At 49.0% G+C, this 18,107-nt stretch overlaps 1 protein-coding gene across 1 annotated transcript; it reads right to left on the bottom strand.

Annotated features, from left to right (window-relative positions):
• Window positions 1-14,586: 14,586 nt before the first annotated feature.
• On the bottom strand, window positions 14,587-15,816 carry LOC123042340 (uncharacterized). Its single transcript, XM_044464814.1, has one exon. The coding sequence runs from the start codon at window positions 15,275-15,277 to the stop codon at window positions 14,969-14,971; it is 309 nt and encodes a 102-aa protein (XP_044320749.1). The 5' UTR covers window positions 15,278-15,816; the 3' UTR covers window positions 14,587-14,968.
• Window positions 15,817-18,107: the final 2,291 nt, after the last annotated feature.

Below are 18,107 nucleotides of genomic sequence, written 5' to 3'. Positions count from 1 at the left end.
GCGGTTTATTTGAGACCTCACTGAGACTTGGCGGTTCACGACTCATTGGTAATCCGGCAGGCGGGTGCGAGGAGCGACAAGACCTGGTGGCCCAACGGGCGGTTCATGAAGGCCGGTTCATACCATGGTGGGCCGGTTTAAGAGGAAAGGCATAAGGAATATTTGTCTTACAAGGAGTTAAGACTTGGACTTGTATCCGGTTTGTATTAGAGATAGACTAGTCCTAATCCTAATAGGACTCCACATGTAACCCGCCCCTTCAACATATATAAGGAGGGGCAGGGCTCCCCAAAGAGGGGGAAGCTACAGGTGAGAAGCAAGAAACAATCTCTAGGGCTAGATACTACTAGAGGAGAGCCGGTTTACGACGACTCTCTCGTGATGACAATGAGATCTAGCCTCAAACAGCATGTAGGGTTTTTACCGGATGATGTTTCCCGGGGCCCGAAGCTGTCTAAACCCTTGTCTTGTGTTGCGTCTCTCATCCCACTCAACCCATCTCAAGCTACCACATAGATGCGTTGGCCTCGCGACTAAGTCCTGACACTAAGGACATCTGCCGTGACAAATCCACGGCAGTTGGCGCCCACCGTGGGGCCTGCGCACGGTGGTGTTGAGTTCTTGGAGGGATCTTTCTCAGGGATCGAGAGGTTCATGATCAATCCGGACGACCATGGACAGAGTCGGCAAATTTATTATTGGGAGATCAAAATTATGGTTAAATTTTTTGGAGCCAGCAGATACAAGATCCGTAGAGTTGTTAGGGTTTGGCTGCGGCGCCTCACGCGTTGCACGGCGACCCATTGGATTCGAGCACAGATCGGTTTGTTCGCTACCGATGAGATCGGACAAGAGTCTGATTCGATGTCGCCAAGTAATCAGTATCTGGGTCAGATTGCTTCTCCTCTTTGTATCCACATCAGTACGGATGAAGGCTGATAATGAGTGTTTAATCCGGCTGCAAAAATCCAAGAAATCAATTAGTACTTGTACTAGTACGTGACCAAGACTAGTACTAATTGAGTGCCGCATTATTTAAGTACTACTACATCTACAGCCACGAAGGCACCTACCAGATCATGGATAAAGAGTGTTTTTTCTCTACGGTGTCCAGAGCGATCAGCTATCTGCTGGCCGTGTCCATCGAGTCCTGGTTCTAAAAAGGAAAGGGAAGAATAAGAAAAGTACTACTAGTATACATCTCACAGAAGGTCTAGTACAGATAAATATCAGACCGGATGAGGACAGGCGTCAGACATCACAGGTCCCAAAGTCAACATGCCCCGTGACCTGGAGGCTCTGTTCTAAACCACCCGGCTCCAGGCCCCGTGACGGCCACAGTTGCCGCAAAATGTTCCAGCGTCCGTATTCACCGGACAAAATATACTAGGTGCTATCTTTTTATATACCTTATCAGCACATATTAAATTACTTGAGAATAATTACTCTGGCCTATATCTTTTTATACAGGACAAGTGCTCACTATAAAAGTGATGCCCTACTGCGGACGGCGCGCGCTAGCTGTTCTACACCAGCATCTGCGTATATCACACTGATAAATCAGAACACAAACCGCCACCCCGTAGTCCGGTTTACATCAACGCGCCGGCCAACTCGCCCGTCCGTACCACCTTACGGCACCACGGACGACTCGCCCGTTCGCCCTGGCCACAGGTTCATGCGTCCGCGCCGGTTTACAACATGAAGGACAACTTGCTCGTCCGCACCGGTTTACAACACCGCGGCCGGACCATCCGTCTGCTCGTCTGGCCGGCTCGGCCGTGATTAATTTTAGCATCACTGTGGTGATCATAAACTCCATGGCGGATAATTTATGGCCTAACACATTAGGTGATATCCATCTAAAATATATTTTATTAGTGCATATTATTTTTGTCAAAGAGCAGTTTATCTTTGCCTTGGTCTGCAATATTGTATGCAGGACAATTATTCATTATAAACGTGGTTTATACCATGGGTACGAAGCACGCGCTGGCAACGTCCTGCCCGGTGTCCGTCCGTGCCACATTACACGGTGAATGGACGCGTGCAAGACGCCGCCCTTACGAACCGGTTTACATCAGCTTGCCGGGACCGTGCCTGCGTTTGACTCGCCCGTCCGAACCGGTTTACAACACCGTGGCCAATTCATCTGTCCAAGCCACCTCTAATATTGTGGATGTCTCTACCGTCCATTTATTGCAGCCTGGTCCACATCAACATACTAGGCCGCACCTGTCTGCATGAGCAAGTCACAGCTGGGGTAGGCCGGTTTTCTTTCAAAATGGAGGCAAATTATCATATACTATCAACCGCCGTCTACACCGGATGGTTCAATGGGCAGGCGCACAAGTCGCCGCCACTATAGTTTGGTTAACTTCAAATCGCCAGTTGGAAGGAGCCATTGGCCAAGTTGCTGACATGGCTCATACGGGATCATTTATAACCCGCCGCATTCATCACAACCTTCTGTGGATTCACATCGTGCTATCAACACCAATGATATACAAGTTATGCCGGTTTATATCACGGTCGAACATGGAGAATCTCAAGCCAACTCCTCGAGTCACCTTTGAGACTTGGGGGCTATGATGACATAACTCAGCAAATCTTGCCAGTTTCAGCAAAGTTAAAAACCTAGGACGATGGAGGGAAAGATAACCCGGTCCCGGAGGCTACTATTATGAAAATTTAAAGGCTGTCGGAAAATTTCCGGCTTAGAAAGTATATAACAGTTACAAAATCCCGGCTCAGTGAAGAAGTTCCGGATCATCAGAAAGGATTCCGGTTTAAAATCCGGCTCAAGGGAAGTCAGTCTCACTGAAGCTCTCAAGTATCCAGTTTACAATCCGGTTCAAGGGAAATATATTCTCCCACAAAGCTCTCAAACTCTCAAATCCGGTTTAAAAATGTCCGGTTCAAAAAGGAATTAACTTCTCGCAAGTTCGAGTTGAAAGGCCATCAGAAAATTTTCGGCCGAAAATGAAGATTCCGGTTTACAATCCGGTTCAAGGGAAAGATGTCTCCCACAAATCCTTGAAGCTCTCAATATCCGGTTCAAAATCCCGGTTCAAGAAGGATTTATCTCTTGCAAAAAGTTAAAGGGTGCCAAAGAAGACTTGCTGCCATGATGCGCGGTCCAAACATGGGTATCATGCCTTATTGGCTTATCATATTATTGGTCACTTGGGGGCTTGGTCGTTTCCGAACCATAGCCACGCCTCTTGATCGGCCTAGTGCCACAATATCACTTGAGGGCTTGGTCGTGTCCGAACCAATGCAACACCTTTTGATAGGCGAAAGCCACCAGATCACTTGGGGACATGGTCAAGTCTGAACCAGTCACGCCTCTTGATCGGCCTAAGGCCATAGAGTCACTTGGGGGCTTGGTCGAACCCGAACCATTGCCACGCCACTTGATCGGCATAATGACACGGTTTCAGTTGGGGACCTAGCTGACTTGAACCATAGCTACACCTTATTGGGAGCTTGGTCGTGTCCGACCATGGTAACACCATCTGATCGGCTCAGTAAAGCCTCTTTTTGCAAATGGTCTTATCATTGCCTTTGCTTCCAAATTTTTTCATAACTGTTATTTGATTTTTGTTGCGTTTTTAAACCGACATTGTTAATCCGTTTCAAACTGTCAATTATAAATTGGTGGAACACGGTCAAATCCTAATCCGGAGACTATCTGCCCGGTTTGATTTTATGTTACCATCTTATTATGGAGTAAACCAGTGTTCATTAACCCGGCTTGACTTTCAATTACAAATTGTCAGTACATGATCAAATCATAATCTAGAGACTATCCGCCCGGTCTGGTTTGACTACGAGTCGCCAATATTATATATGGTTAAACCGTTGTTTATCACAACCCGGTACGGTTTATCATAAACCAACACAGTATGAAAGGAGTTATGACCATTACTACAAAAAGTTGGTAAACCAATGATGTGATTCAATGTCACAGGTATGATATATTTCATTGATTATTCTTAAGTGTAGCCTTGGTTATAAACCTGGGTTATATGTTCGGCATTATGACCCGTCCGACGGTAAACCGCCAAGACACTTTAAACTTGTTGTATGCAGAGACAGGTTGAATAAAGCATGATGATAAATTATCCGGTGTTTATTAAACCGGCCTGGCTTTAAGACGATAAGTCGCCAGTATATGATGAGAAATTATCCGGTGTTTGTTAACCCGGCCTGGCTTTGGACTATAAGTCGCCAGTACATATTTGGATTGCGCCATTGGAATCATGCGCTTATAAATCATTGGGTTATATTATTCAAATAGCCAAACTTGGCTGAATTTTCATTATGATATTGAATGAATAAGGTTTTTCATACCATATTATATTATCTTGAATAGCTAACATGGCAAGGTTTTTATTATGGTTATCAATAACTAATATTATGATTGAGGTTTTCAAAGTCGCTTCAGCGCAATGGCTATTATTTTATCAATGGGTATGATTTATTCTATAATGGAGGGAATAGTCCCGAGTCGCTGCAGGCTTACGACCCGACACTTGGGGGCTACATATTTAAGTTGAGATTACATCAAATATGCAAGTCTCATGTCGCTGCAAGCATGCACCATGATACTTGGGGGCTAATGCAAAGTAATTTTCTGCTCATATTATTGAAGACCCGACTCATCACATTATAATGAGTCGGCCCTTGGGGGCTACCAATTGCTCCTGTCAACAGTTGAAGGTACAAAGCTTTTTATTCATTATATTGAAGAGTCCACTGCTCAGTTGGTAAAGCACACGGCTCTTAACCTTGTGGACGTAGATTCAAGTCCCATGATGAGGGTTACATCATATGATGTTATTTTCATTGAAGTATATATTAAGTCCCAGCTTAATATTATCTTACCGAGCCGGCCCTTGGGGGCTACACATCATTGCTCAAATCTACATGATTATACCTATAAAGTCCCTGCTCATTATTGCATAATGACCCGGCCCTTGGGGGCTACATTGGTTGAAGTTTTTATGAGTATAAGACAATTACAAGTCCCAGGTTGCTGCAAGCATGACAACCCGACACTTGGGGGCTACATAGTATGGAGTATTCAGTTTTTACTAGTCACTGGGATGAACAACATGGATTTCTTTGAAAGTGGCAGTATTTATATTGAAGCAAAGTCTTAAGCCACCACTTTGTTCTGCTCAAAGACTTGGGGCTACAGGTATTATATTATTATCAAAGAAATATTGTCAAATTCTCTGATTGAGCAAACTAGGTTGACCCGGCGTCACCAATCATTATGACCCTGTGGCTGCAACCCGGCGTCATTAAAAATCATGAACCGGTGTCTGCAACAATCATGACTCAAAATTATCAAGTTTTTATAACCCGACAGTCTTTGGCAATGATAAAACCGGCAAGTTCTGCATCTTCAAACTGGTTGAATGTCAGATGAGTATTTCAAGACCAATATTTCTTAAATCGGCACTTTGGAAGCCGACTCAAGTGGATTATTCTTCACAATATTTTTTCTATAAGAAGCCAACATCAGCAATTTGAGTATGAAGCTAGTTATTGACCCGGATTTTCTAGAAGGAGGAAATGACAAAGGACTTAAGGACGATCAGGTGCCGGTCTACAAGAATTCTTAACCCGGAGCACAACCGGCCAAATTTGTTCTGGTGTTTATTTTGCAGCATAAGTTTACCATGGATAAATCCAAGCTAAACTTGGGGGCTAATGTCGGGGATATACCCCGCGGTGTAAACCGGCCGGAAGTTAACCCGGCCGGACTTGGCGGTTTATTTGAGACCTCGCTGAGACTTGGCGGTTCACGACTCATTGGTAATCCGGCAGGCGGGTGCGAGGAGCGACAAGACCTGGTGGCCCAACGGGCGGTTCATGAAGGCCGGTTCATACCATGGTGGGCCGGTTTAAGAGGAAAGGCATAAGGAATATTTGTCTTACAAGGAGTTAAGACTTGGACTTGTATCCGGTTTGTATTAGAGATAGACTAGTCCTAATCCTAATAGGACTCCACATGTAACCCGCCCCTTCAACATATATAAGGAGGGGCAGGGCTCCCCAAAGAGGGGGAAGCTACAGGTGAGAAGCAAGAAACAATCTCTAGGGCTAGATACAACTAGAGGAGAGCCGGTTTACGGCGACTCCCTCGTGATGATAATGAGATCTAGCCTCAAACAACATGTAGGGTTTTTACCGGATGATGTTTCCCGGGGCCCGAAGCTGTCTAAACCCTTGTCTTGTGTTGCGTCTCTCGTCCCACTCAACCCCTCTCAAGCTACCACATAGATGCGTTGGCCTCGCGACTAAGTCCTGACACTAAGGACAGCTGTCGTGACAAATCCACGACAGTTACGCTGAGGTGTTCCAGGCGGCGTGAGTTGTGAAACGATTCCACATTTCCTTAAGTGCGTATCAAATTCGTGACTTAAATATTCTCCTCCACGATCTAATCGTAAGAACTTTATCTTTCGGTCACGTTGATTCTCTACCTCATTCTGAAATTCCTTGAACTTTTCAAAGGTCTCAGGCTTGTGTTTCATCAAGTAGACATACCCATATCTACTCAAGTCGTCAGTGAGAGTGAGAACATAACGATATCCTCCGCGAGCCTCAGCGCTCATTGGACCGCACACATCAGTATGTATGATTTCCAATAAGTTGGTAGCTCGCTCCATTGTTCCGGAGAACGGAGTCTTGGTCATTTTGCCCATGAGGCATGGTTCGCATGTGTCAAACAATTCATAATCTAGAGACTCTAAAAGTCCATCAGCATGGATCTTCTTCATGCGCTTGACACCAATGTGACCAAGGCGGCAGTGCCACAAGTATGTGGAACTATCGTTATCAACTTTACATCTTTTGGTATTCACACTATGAATATGTGTAACATTACGCTCGAGATTCATTAAGAATAAACCATTCACCAGCAGGGCATGACCATAAAAAATTTCTCTCATATAAATAGAACAACCATTATCCTCGGATTTAAATGAGTAGCCATATCAAATTAAACGAGATCCTGATACAATGTTCATGCTCAAAGTTGGTACTAAATAACAATTATTGAGGTTTAAAACTAACCCCGTAGGTAAATGTAGAGGCAGCTTGCTGACGGTGATCACAACAACCTTGGAACCATTCCCGACGCGCATCGTCACCTCGTCCTTCGCCAGTCTCTGCTTATTCCGCAGCTCCTGCTTTGAGTTACAAATATGAGCAACCGCACTGGTATCAAATACCCAAGAGCTACTACGAGTACTGGTAAGGTACACATCAATTACATGTATATCACATATACCTTTGGTTTTGCCGGCCTTCTTGTCCGCTAAGTACTTGGGGCAGTTCCGCTTCCAGTGACCACTTCCCTTGCAATAAAAGCACTCAGTTTCAGGCTTGGGTCCGTTGCTTGACTTCTTCCCAGCAACTGGCTTACCGGGCGTGGCAACTCCCTTGCCGTCCTTCTTGAAGTTCTTCTTACCCTTGCCTTTCTTGAACTTGGTGGTTTTATTCACCATCAACACTTGATGTTCCTTTTTGATCTCCACCTCCGCTGATTTCAGCATTGAATATACCTCAGGAATGGTCTTTTCCATCCCCTGCATATTGAAGTTCATCACAAAGCTCTTGTAGCTCGGTGGGAGCGACTGAAGGATTCTGTCAATGACCGCATCATCTGGGAGATTAACTCTCAGCTGAGTCAAGCGGTTGTGCAACCCAGACATCTTGAGTATGTGCTCACTGACAGAACTATTTTCCTCCATCTTATAGCTGAAGAACTTGTCGGAGACTTCATATCTCTCGACCCAGGCATGAGCTTGGAAAACCATTTTCAGCTCTTCGAACATCTTATATGCTCCGTGTTGCTCAAAACGCTTTTGGAGCCCCGGTTCTAAGCTGTAAAGCATGCCACACTGAACGAGGGAGTAATCATCAGCACGAGACTGCCAAGCGTTCATAACGTCTTGGTTCTCTGGGATTGGTGCTTCACCTAGCAGTGCTTCTAGGACATAATCTTTCTTGGCAGCTATGAGGATGATCCTCAGGTTCCGGACCCAGTCCGTATAGTTGCTGCCATCATCTTTCAGCTTGGTTTTCTCTAGGAACGCGTTGAAGTTGAGGGTAACATGGGCCATTTGATCTACAAGACATATTGTAAAGATTTTAGACTAAGTTCATGATAATTAAGTTCATCTAATCAAATTATTTAATGAACTCCCACTCAGATTAGACATCCCTCTACTCATCTAAGTGATACATGATCCGAGTCGACTAGGCCGTGTCCGATCATCACGTGAGACGGACTAGTCATCATCGGTGAACATTTCCATGTTGATCGTATCTTCCATACGACTCATGTTCGACCTTTCAGTCTCTTGTGTTCCGAGGCCATGTCTGTACATGCTAGGCTCGTCAAGTTAACCTAAGTGTTTATGTGTGTGTAAATCTGTCTTACACCCGTTGTATGTGAACTTTAGAATCTATCACACCCGATCATCACGTGGTGCTTCGAAACAATGAACTTTCGCAACGGCGCACAGTTAGGGGGAACACTTTCTTGAAATTATTATGAGGGATCATCTTATTTACTGCCGTCGTTCTAAGTAAACAAGATGCAAAAACATGATAAACATCACATGCAATCAAATAGTAGTGACATGATATGGCCAATATCATATAGCTCCTTTGATCTCCATCTTCGGGGCTCCATGATCATCTTCGTCACCGGCATGACACCATGATCTCCATCATCGTGTCTCCATGGGGTTTCTCGCCAACTATTACTTCTACTACTAAGGCTAACGGTTTAGCAATAAAGTAAAGTAATTACATGGCGTTAAATCATTGACACGCAGGTCATACAATAATTAAGACAACTCCTATGGATCCTGCCGGTTGTCATACTCATGGACATGCAAGTCGTGATTCTTATTACAAGAACATGATCTCATACATCACATATATATCATTCATCATTCATCACAACTTTTGGCCATATCACATCACAAATCATATGCTGCAAAAACAAGTTAGACGTCCTCTAATTGTTGTTGCATGTTTTACGTGGCTGCAATAGGGTTCTAGCAAGAACGTTTTCTTACCTACGTAAAAGCCACAACGTGATTTGTCAACTTCTATTTACCCTTCATAAGGACCCTTTTCATCGAATCCGCTCCAACTAAAGTGGGAGAGACAGACACCCGCTAGCCACCTTATGCAATTAGTGCATGTCAGTCGGTGGAACCAGTCTCGCGTAAGCGTACGTGTAAAGTCGGTCCGGGCTGCTTCATCCCACAATACCGTTCAAGCAAAATAAGACTAGTAGTGACAAGAAAGTTGACAACATCTACGCCCACAACAAATTTGTGTTCTACTCGTGCAAAGAGAACTACGCATAGACCTAGCTCATGATGCCACTGTTGGGGAACGTTGCATAAAATGAAAAATTTCCTACATTCACCAAGATCAATCTATGAGTTCATCTAGCAATGAGAGAGAGGAGTGCATCTACATACCCTTGTAGATTGCGAGCGGAAGCGTTCAAGAGAACGAGGTTGAGGGAGTCGTACTCGTCGTGATCCAAATCACCGGAGATCCTAGCGCCGAACGGACGACACCTCCGCGTTCAACACACGTACGGTCAGCGAGACGTCTCCTCCTTCTTGATCCAACAAGGGGGAAGGAGAGGTTGATGAAGATCCAGCAGCACGACGACGTGGTGGTGGATGCAGCAGGGATCCCGGCAGGGCTTCGCCAAGCGTCTGCGGGAGGGAGAGGTGTAGCAAGGGGAAGGAAGGCGCCAAGTGCAAGGGTGCGGCTGCCCTCCCTCCCCTCCTATTTATATAGGGTCCCCAGGGGGGTGCCGGCCCTAGAAGATTGAATCTCCAAGGGGGGCGGCGGCCAAGGGGGTGCCTTGCCCCCCAAGGCAAGTGGAGGCGCCCCCCACCCTAGGGTTTCCAACCCTAGGCGCAGGGGGGGCCCAAGGGGTGGGCGCACCAGCCCACCAGGGGCTAGTTCCCCTCCCACTTCAGCCCATGGGGCCCTCCGGGATAGGTGGCCCCACCCGATGGACCCCCGGGACCCTTCCGGTGGTCCCGGTACAATACCGGTGACCCCCGAAACTTTTCTGATGGCCGAAACTCGACTTCCCATATATAATTCTTTACCTCCGGACCATTTCGGAACTCCTCGTGACGTCCGTGATCTCATCCAGGACTCCAAACAACTTTTGGTTTGCTGCATACTAATATCTCTACAACCCTAGCGTCACTGAACCTTAAGTGTGTAGACCCTACGGGTTCTGGAGACACGTAGACATGACCGAGACGGCTCTCCGGTCAATAACCAACAGTGGGATCTGGATACCCATGTTGGCTCCCACATGCTCCTCGATGATCTCATCGGATGAACCACGATGTCGAGGATTGAAGCAACCCCGTATACAATTCCCTTTGTCAATCGGTACGTTACATGCCCGAGATTCAATCGTCGGTATCCCAATACCTCGTTTAATCTCGTTACCGGCAAGTCACTTTACTCGTACCGTAATGCATGATCCCGTGACCAGACACTTGGTCACTTTGAGCTTATTATGATGATGCATTACCGAGTGGGCCTAGAGATACCTCTCCGTCATACGGAGTGACAAATCCCAGTCTCGATCTGTGTCAACCCAACAGACACTTTCGGAGATACCCGTAGTATACCTTTATAGTCACCCAGTTACGTTGTGACGTTTGGTACACCCAAAGCACTCCTGCGGTATCCGGGAGTTACACGATCTCATGGTCTAAGGAAAAGATACTTGACATTGGAAAAGCTCTAGCAAATGAACTACACGATCTTGTGCTTTGCTTAGGATTGGGTCTTGTCCATCACGTCAATCTCCTAATGATGTGATCCCGTTATCAATGACATCCAATGTCCATAGTCAGGAAACCATGACTATATGTTGATCAACGGGCTAGTCAACTAGAGGCTCACTAGGGACATGTTGTGGTCTATGTATTCACACATGTATTACGATTTCCGGATAACACAATTATAGCATGAATAAAAGACAATTATCATGAACAAAGAAATATAATAATAACCATTTTATTATTGCCTCTAGGGCATATTTCCAACAGGCGCTTAGAAAAATACGATGCTTGTTCTTCGAGCTAGTCTTTCTGGCTACAATCCTCTTCGAAATTGTTCACCTCGCCAGAGCCTCGACGAAGATTCAGGATGACTCTTTGGGGTGACGAAGTTAGAGTTTATAGTCATGCGTGCATTATGACGAGATTTGGTGCGAGACGCTTCTGATAGACTCATTGGTTAAAAAACGACAAGTCCAGAGCGGCGGCAGTTCTAGGGCGCTAGTCTTTATGGGCATGTGCACGAAGACTTACCGACTTTCATCGACAAGGTCATGTGGGCCCAGGCAGGTGAGCGATGATAGTCGTCAGCATGTCGACGAATCGTCATGGCGGCAATTATGGTCATACAATGGTCTAAAGACCTTGATACAATTTTTATCATGTTTGAGCTGCTTTGTACTTTTGACGAAGTTTATTGATAGATCCACAATATTTTCTGGGAAAAAGAGAAGTGCGAGAATAAAGTACACTTAGCCAGGAAGAAACCAAATTTAAACAACTAGTTCGTGGCACTTCGACCACTAAGGGGTCAAAAGTTAAATTTACTCTGCTCATTTTACCAACACTAAGAGGTGAAGCACACTTCAGCGTCGGTCGTTTTCAGTTTCTTCTTATACGTTCACTACGTGCTACGCCTGCGCGTTGCGTGCCACGCCAGTTCCGCTCCCGGTTCCGATGATTAGAGCAAGTAAGAGCATCTATAGTGCTGTGCGGGATTTTGTAAATCCCATCCCTCAAATGTCTGTGGACGCTGGTCATGCCTTAAATTAGCCATTCCGCATCTGTGTCTCTCATATTTTGACCGCTAGATCCATATCAAGCATGCAAAGAGAATCGTACGTACTACATACTATTTACTACCCTAACTAATCTTCATCGTCGGAGATGTCCACAAAGACGGTGTTGGGCGCCGGCTGGACGGCCGAGTAGGAGGGCTCCGAAATCCTTCTCCTGCTCGATCTCATCCATGTAAGCGAGCATTTTCGACTCCTCTGCGACCTGTTGCGCCTCCATCTTCTACCGGCTACGACGTCTAGCTTTCGCAGCCGACTCCGAGCGGAGGGAATCGAGAATGGCATGCTGCTCCGCCTACAGATCCGTGTCACCAGCGTCCCCCACTTCCTCCTCCTCAACCTCCTTCTCCGTCGGTCGACTTAAATAGCTGGGCTACGCAATACGTGGCTCCTCCTTCAGGTGTGCTGGTGGCAGTGAGGAGCTACGGGAGCACATCGACCGCTCGATCATGAGATTGATATGTTGTTGGAACTCCTCGTCCATCATCGCCATCTCCACGAGGAGGCATGGCTGCTATGGCGGCTGGTCCTCCCCATCACCAGAGGAGATGGTGCTCTCCTTCTCAGAGGTGCCGATATTCGTGGAGGTCGAGGGCCCCTGAGCGGCGGGAGCGGGACAAGATCCGGAGCCACCGCCGCCGCCTACTGGTGCGGAGAACCAGGACTTCAACATGGTGTGGATCAAGACGGCGCCAGAACAGAGATGAGTGGCGGCAGCAGGCTAAGATCTGAAGCCACCGCCGCCTGCTAGTGCGGAGGACCATGACATCGACATGATGTGGATCTGGACGGCGCCGGAGTAGAGATGAGCGGAGAAGAAAATGAGTGGGGGTGGTGTTGTGTGGACTGCGATGGAGCCCTGCTTAAATATGCATGGCTAGGCCACGCGGACGGATCAGAAGCCACGGAAAGCAGGCTTCAATGCAACGCAGCAGATGGAGTAGGCTTCTCAGTCGCCGTGTCGACATTGAAGCGGCACCGCCCGCTCGTCCAATCGCATCGCTCTGACCAACATCAATACCGTGGAGTCACGTCCGCTCTGAAGCAGCGCTGATTGACATGAATACGTGACAACCGCTTCGCACGAACAAGGGTTTTTGGGGCGAGGTCTTTGGGTCGGACCAAATAGGCGGATGCATACGTGGCGACGGTCCGAATGTCTGCAAAGCCCATCTAATTTACGTTCGCGGGTCCGCGGACGGGAGGAGTATCTCGGTCCGGACGGTTTGAAGGTCCGCGGTAGAGATGTCCTGGGTACGAAATTGTCAACGAGTCACTCTATCTCGACATGCGTGCCGTGTCCGCGCGTAGGCTGCGCACGCAGCTGGACGACAGCGACACCGAACCGACGCACGCAGCTGCGTTGCTACGTGGGGCGCGTCGCCAACAGCAGCAGCGAGCCGGCCGGGCCACCGGGCACTGTAGGGGAGACGGGCATCGTCGGCAAACAGTTGCGAGCTTGCGAGGACATGAAACAAACACGACGCCAGCCGCTCCATCACACTAATTAATTAAGCTAAGCTGAACAAGCCCCGCAACGGCGACGGCCGGGCAGAGGCCTGCGTTGGATCGTCCCTGTCGACGCTGACAAGAGCTGATGGATTGATGGTTGAGGATTAGATTTGTGTGGGTGATCGGGGAGGCAATCGCACGCACGGAATCCCCGTGTCAAGCGTCAAATCGCGTCAAGACACTGATGGGATACTTACAAAATCGCATCACTTCCTAAATTAACTTTGGCCATTGGCCAGGCCAAGCAGGCTCTCTGTTTCCGTCGGTTTGCTGCAGAGCTCTGGGTTCGTTGGGATTAATCATCCTGTAACCTCTGCAGGAAGCATGAAAACCCCAAATGCCTAGAGTTGGTCGGCGGTAGTAATAATAAGTTTATAAAAGCACACTCTGTTTATTCCTCCGTCAAGAAATATAAGCGTTTAGAACACTACTTTAATGATCTGAACGCTCTTAAATTTTTTTACAGAGGGAGTACTCTTTCACTCTTGCATTTGCATTCTAAGCTCTTGATACTCTGTTATCGAAAGGCAGTATACTAACTTAGGAATTGTACTGAAGAAATGGGAGTGAAGACGTGGTAATTCAAAGACGAATCATCACAACCCAAAAATGATAGTGCTCCAAAATTTAGTGCTCAAAGTGCGCTCGCCAATGGAGGCGATCGATCGATTGATGCGTTCATCATTCTTGTTTGAACCAAAAAAATGTGTTCATCACATCCCAGCCTTTTGTGGACTACTTTCTCCTAGTATCTTCCTCGAGAAGGCTCCCTGCAATCCATTCCCTTCCTTTCTGGAACGATGCCGTATTCTTCAATCCACAGCCATTTTCGTACTCACGCACTCCATTTTCTTCGGAAACGTTTGACAGAATAATAAGGAAACTCAGTGCTGGTAACAACTTTACAGCCCTTTGGCAGAACAATAAGGAAAATCAATGTAAGGTGAACTTTTGCTCCGTGTGATCTCAGGCAAGATCATGCGAGGATATCGTCAACATGTCAACATAATGAAGCGGAGAAGAACAAAAAAGGAATGCAGCAAGGAAAATCAGTGTGAGGTGAAGGTTTGGTGGGTGTGATCTGAGGCAAGATCATGTGAGAATATGGTGTCAATATATGAACACATTGCTGGAGCAAGCAAACAAAGAAGTATATACTCATATATCTATCTCTTTCAACCAACAGAATGGCCTTGCTGTCCACTTCACAAACCAATCAAGGGCACAAGAAAATAAGGGCAAAAGACAAGCAGCAAAAAGGTAGCTAGCTAGTAGTAGGAAAGAAGAAGAAGAAGAAGAAGAAAAATCAGGGGGAAAAAGAAGAAAGGGAAGCAGAAGGGAACAGCAATACTACGAGCTCCTATCCTCTCTTCTCCTTCCCATTCTTCTCCTCCTCCGCTCGCGCTCGCCGTCGCTCGGCCACCGCCGGCGACGGTGCCAGTATACGGACCGACGGACGCTACGAGGTCCAGAGCTAACGGGTGATTAGCAAGCTAGCTAGCTCGTACGTACTCATCTGTTGTGCAGCGGGTTGGGCCCCGTCGGCACGCGCCGCTTGTCGCCGTCCACCAGCCCGACGCCGTCGCCGGCGCGCCACCGCCGGCCCAGCCCGATGCTGACGAGGCCCTCCACCAGCACGTCGAACGCGCTCCTCCGCGGGCCGTCGCCGCCGCTGTCGTCAGCGCTCACGCTCGCGCCGCGAGGCAGCCCTTCGCTCGCCGCTGCCAGCGGCCCCGGGCGCGCCGACTCGGCGCACGCGGCGGCGAGGAGCAGCAGGCACGCGAGGAGCGCCGCGCGTGACCACCGCCGCTGCCTCCCCATACGGCGCGGCCGATCGATCCACGGCCGGCGCGAGCGCGGCGCGGCGAGCACTCAAGCAAGCAAGCAAGCAAGAAGCTTAAGTAACAAGTGAATGTTTTGGCGTGTGGGAGCGGAGGAGGAGCTGGGTGGCTGGGCGGTGGAGTGGAGTCAAAGAGCGGTAAAAGCCGGAGGAGAGGCTAGCGGGAGGGGATTTATGTAGGTGGGGGTGTCAATGGCAATGGCAATGGTGGTGGCATGTTGCACCCATGCGTCCACGGCAGGCCAGGCCTGCATGGGGGCCAGCGCGCGCGGGGATGCCACCAAACCGCATTTAAGGATCTTCAATTCGCTGCTTCCTCCCTGCCACTGCCTCAGCTCACCTCTGCTCACCTGTCTATAGCGAGAGACACACACACACACAGAGGGAGACGCCCGCACAAAGGCCGCCACGCTTTTCTCCCTCAGATCAGATGGATGGATGGAAAAGGTGGGGATGAAATGGAAAGTTTGGTGAGCAGGGCCGGCCGGGGGCTCATGCTCATGCTCTTCTCCCACTGCACACTCACACTCACACTCACACTCGTCTAGTCTCTCTCCCTCTCTCTCTCCAAGGATTATTATGGCTTATGAGGGAGGAGGCGTCAACTTGGCACCACGGTGGTACCGTAAAAGGCGCAGCATTACGGCGAGCAGAATGATTCTCCCCATGATCTATTCCTACGTGCATGTACTACGCTCCCAGGACCCAATCAAGCTAATCAAGCAATTATCTGCACGCCCGTAAAACGCACGATGTGTATGAGCTACATTTAGTACTAGGCCAGGTCGTCGACTTTATTGTCGTGTGCTCGCTGCAGTGTCGCTAGCTGGACGGCGTATGTACGTCGAGGCGGTGTACGTAACTGTAGCGTAGTATAGTACTCCTTTCGTTTGGTCAGTACGTGGTACTGTGTACAGTATGGTCCGGGTGGGGTGGGGTGGAGCGAGGCACGGTCAAAACGGGCTTTCGAAAGTCCCTGCGGATTGTTGCCACATGCCCCATGCCACTTCTCGGCCTTTTGGGTGCCAATAAATATACGACCATCATGCTTCATAAATGGAGAGAGAGAGAGAGACGCACCCGGAGCCGGAGGGACAAAGTTCTATGGCCACCCCGGCCGGCCGGTCATTTTTGCTTGCGGTAGAAGCATGTACTTCGTACTCCTACGTACGTAACCCCGATGAGAGAGAGAGAGGGAAAGGGAGAAGACGTGGCGTAGACCAGCAAGAAAAAACGTCAAGGTCGAAAAGGAGAGCTGCTCGTTTGGGGTAGCTTGGTTCCATGATGGAGTAAGTAAAAGATGGGTAGGGGACAAACGGGCCGGGGCCAGGGAGAGAAGGGTTGCATCTGCATGCGTTCAGAGAGACAGCAAAGAGGAAGAAACGGAGGGTGGTGGCGACCTTAGCCGCTGAAAACAGTTCAGAGACGGACGAACGAGGCCGGCCTTCTTCCACCTCCTCCGGGCTGCTTCCGTCCGTCCGTCCGTGTCTCCGGCCGAACCGAACCGAACCCCAACCACCTCCACCCAGGTTGGGCCTTTATGGCGCCCTGGCTTGGCCGGAAGCGTATCGGTATCTGGTCCTGGTCCTGGCCGGCCGGTCCTACGACGAGTCTGCGTACGCAGGCACGCACGCAGGCTAACGACATGCACATACGTACGTACGCTACTGTGTGGTCGTGTTATTGTGTGGTACTCCTGCTGTCGCCCTACGGCCTCCACTCGTACGCACATCGATCGGGACACGACCCTGCTTGCCCAATGCTAATGTAGAGTAGCAGTAGCTGCCGATGCCGATGACACATGACAGTAGTGGAGTTGAGCAAGATCAGCGGCGGCAGGCTCTTTGCCCAAAGAACCATGAGGATTTGTCATTTTAGATTAGGGATGAAAATGAAGTGGAAAGTTTTTGCTTTTACATAGGAAAAATGAAAACCTAGAGGAAATATGAAAATGAAAACGGAAATGAAAATGGAATTTTTATGCGGAAACGGAAACAAAAACGGAACGGTGTTTTTCGGTGGAACAAACATGGAAACAGAATGTCGGTGTACTAAAGTAGGTACACTCCTTTGTACCCCTTACTTGTGCACGGGCAGTCAGAGCCACGCCCGCGGCCACACTTAGCAGGGCAGAGGGAGGAGTCAAAGCCGCAAGATGGTCAAAGCAACGCCAAGACAGAGACACGGAGAGCAAGAGGGCGAGGTGGACTCCCCAGCAAGACCCTTGCCGGGGTGGCCTCTACAGCCCCGGCTAAGGCCTTGCCGGGGCAGCTTGCACAACGCCAGCGGAGCGCGCCACCCTTGAGCCCCAGGTTTTCCCACACCACCAACCACGTTGGGACCAGGGCTCGGGAGGCGCCTCCTTAATGGCAATGCAGATCTTTGTGAAGACAAGAAGCACCCCAAATCAGATGAGTATTAGAAGACGACAAACCTCGGCGAGATCCTTGCCGAGGAAACCCACAAGACCTCCGGCAAGATCCTTGCCGGGGACGACCACAACGCCACGGCAAGGCCCTTGCCAAGGACATCCGCGGGGCCACAGCCAGGCCCACGCCCGCCAAGTTTCCACCACCGCTCCCATGCAGCTGCCAGCCCACCAGCTGGGCAGGCACCTGCGTGTCGACGTGAGGCTTCCAAGCCAACTCAGCGCATGCTTATGTGGTGGCATGCAAATCTTCGTGAAAGCCCTACCACCGCGCCACCTCAGCAGCCTGCCAGCCTACATGGCGCTGACCGCCTCACTGGCCCGGGCGCGTGTCGAAGCAGGGCGAGGCGGCGGTAAAGTGAGGGGGACACCTAAGGGGCACA

The sequence above is a fragment of the Triticum aestivum genome, chromosome 2B (genome assembly GCF_018294505.1).
Source record: "Triticum aestivum cultivar Chinese Spring chromosome 2B, IWGSC CS RefSeq v2.1, whole genome shotgun sequence".
Classification (NCBI taxonomy): domain Eukaryota; kingdom Viridiplantae; phylum Streptophyta; class Magnoliopsida; order Poales; family Poaceae; genus Triticum; species Triticum aestivum.
Note: the sequence above shows the minus strand (reverse complement) of the source record. Positions and strands in the feature narration are given on the sequence as shown.

Coding starts and splice junctions, on each gene's coding strand:
- LOC123042340 (XM_044464814.1), bottom strand. CDS start 15,277: ATGGGGAGGCAGCGGCGGTGGTCACGCGCGGCGCTCCTCGCGTGCCTG.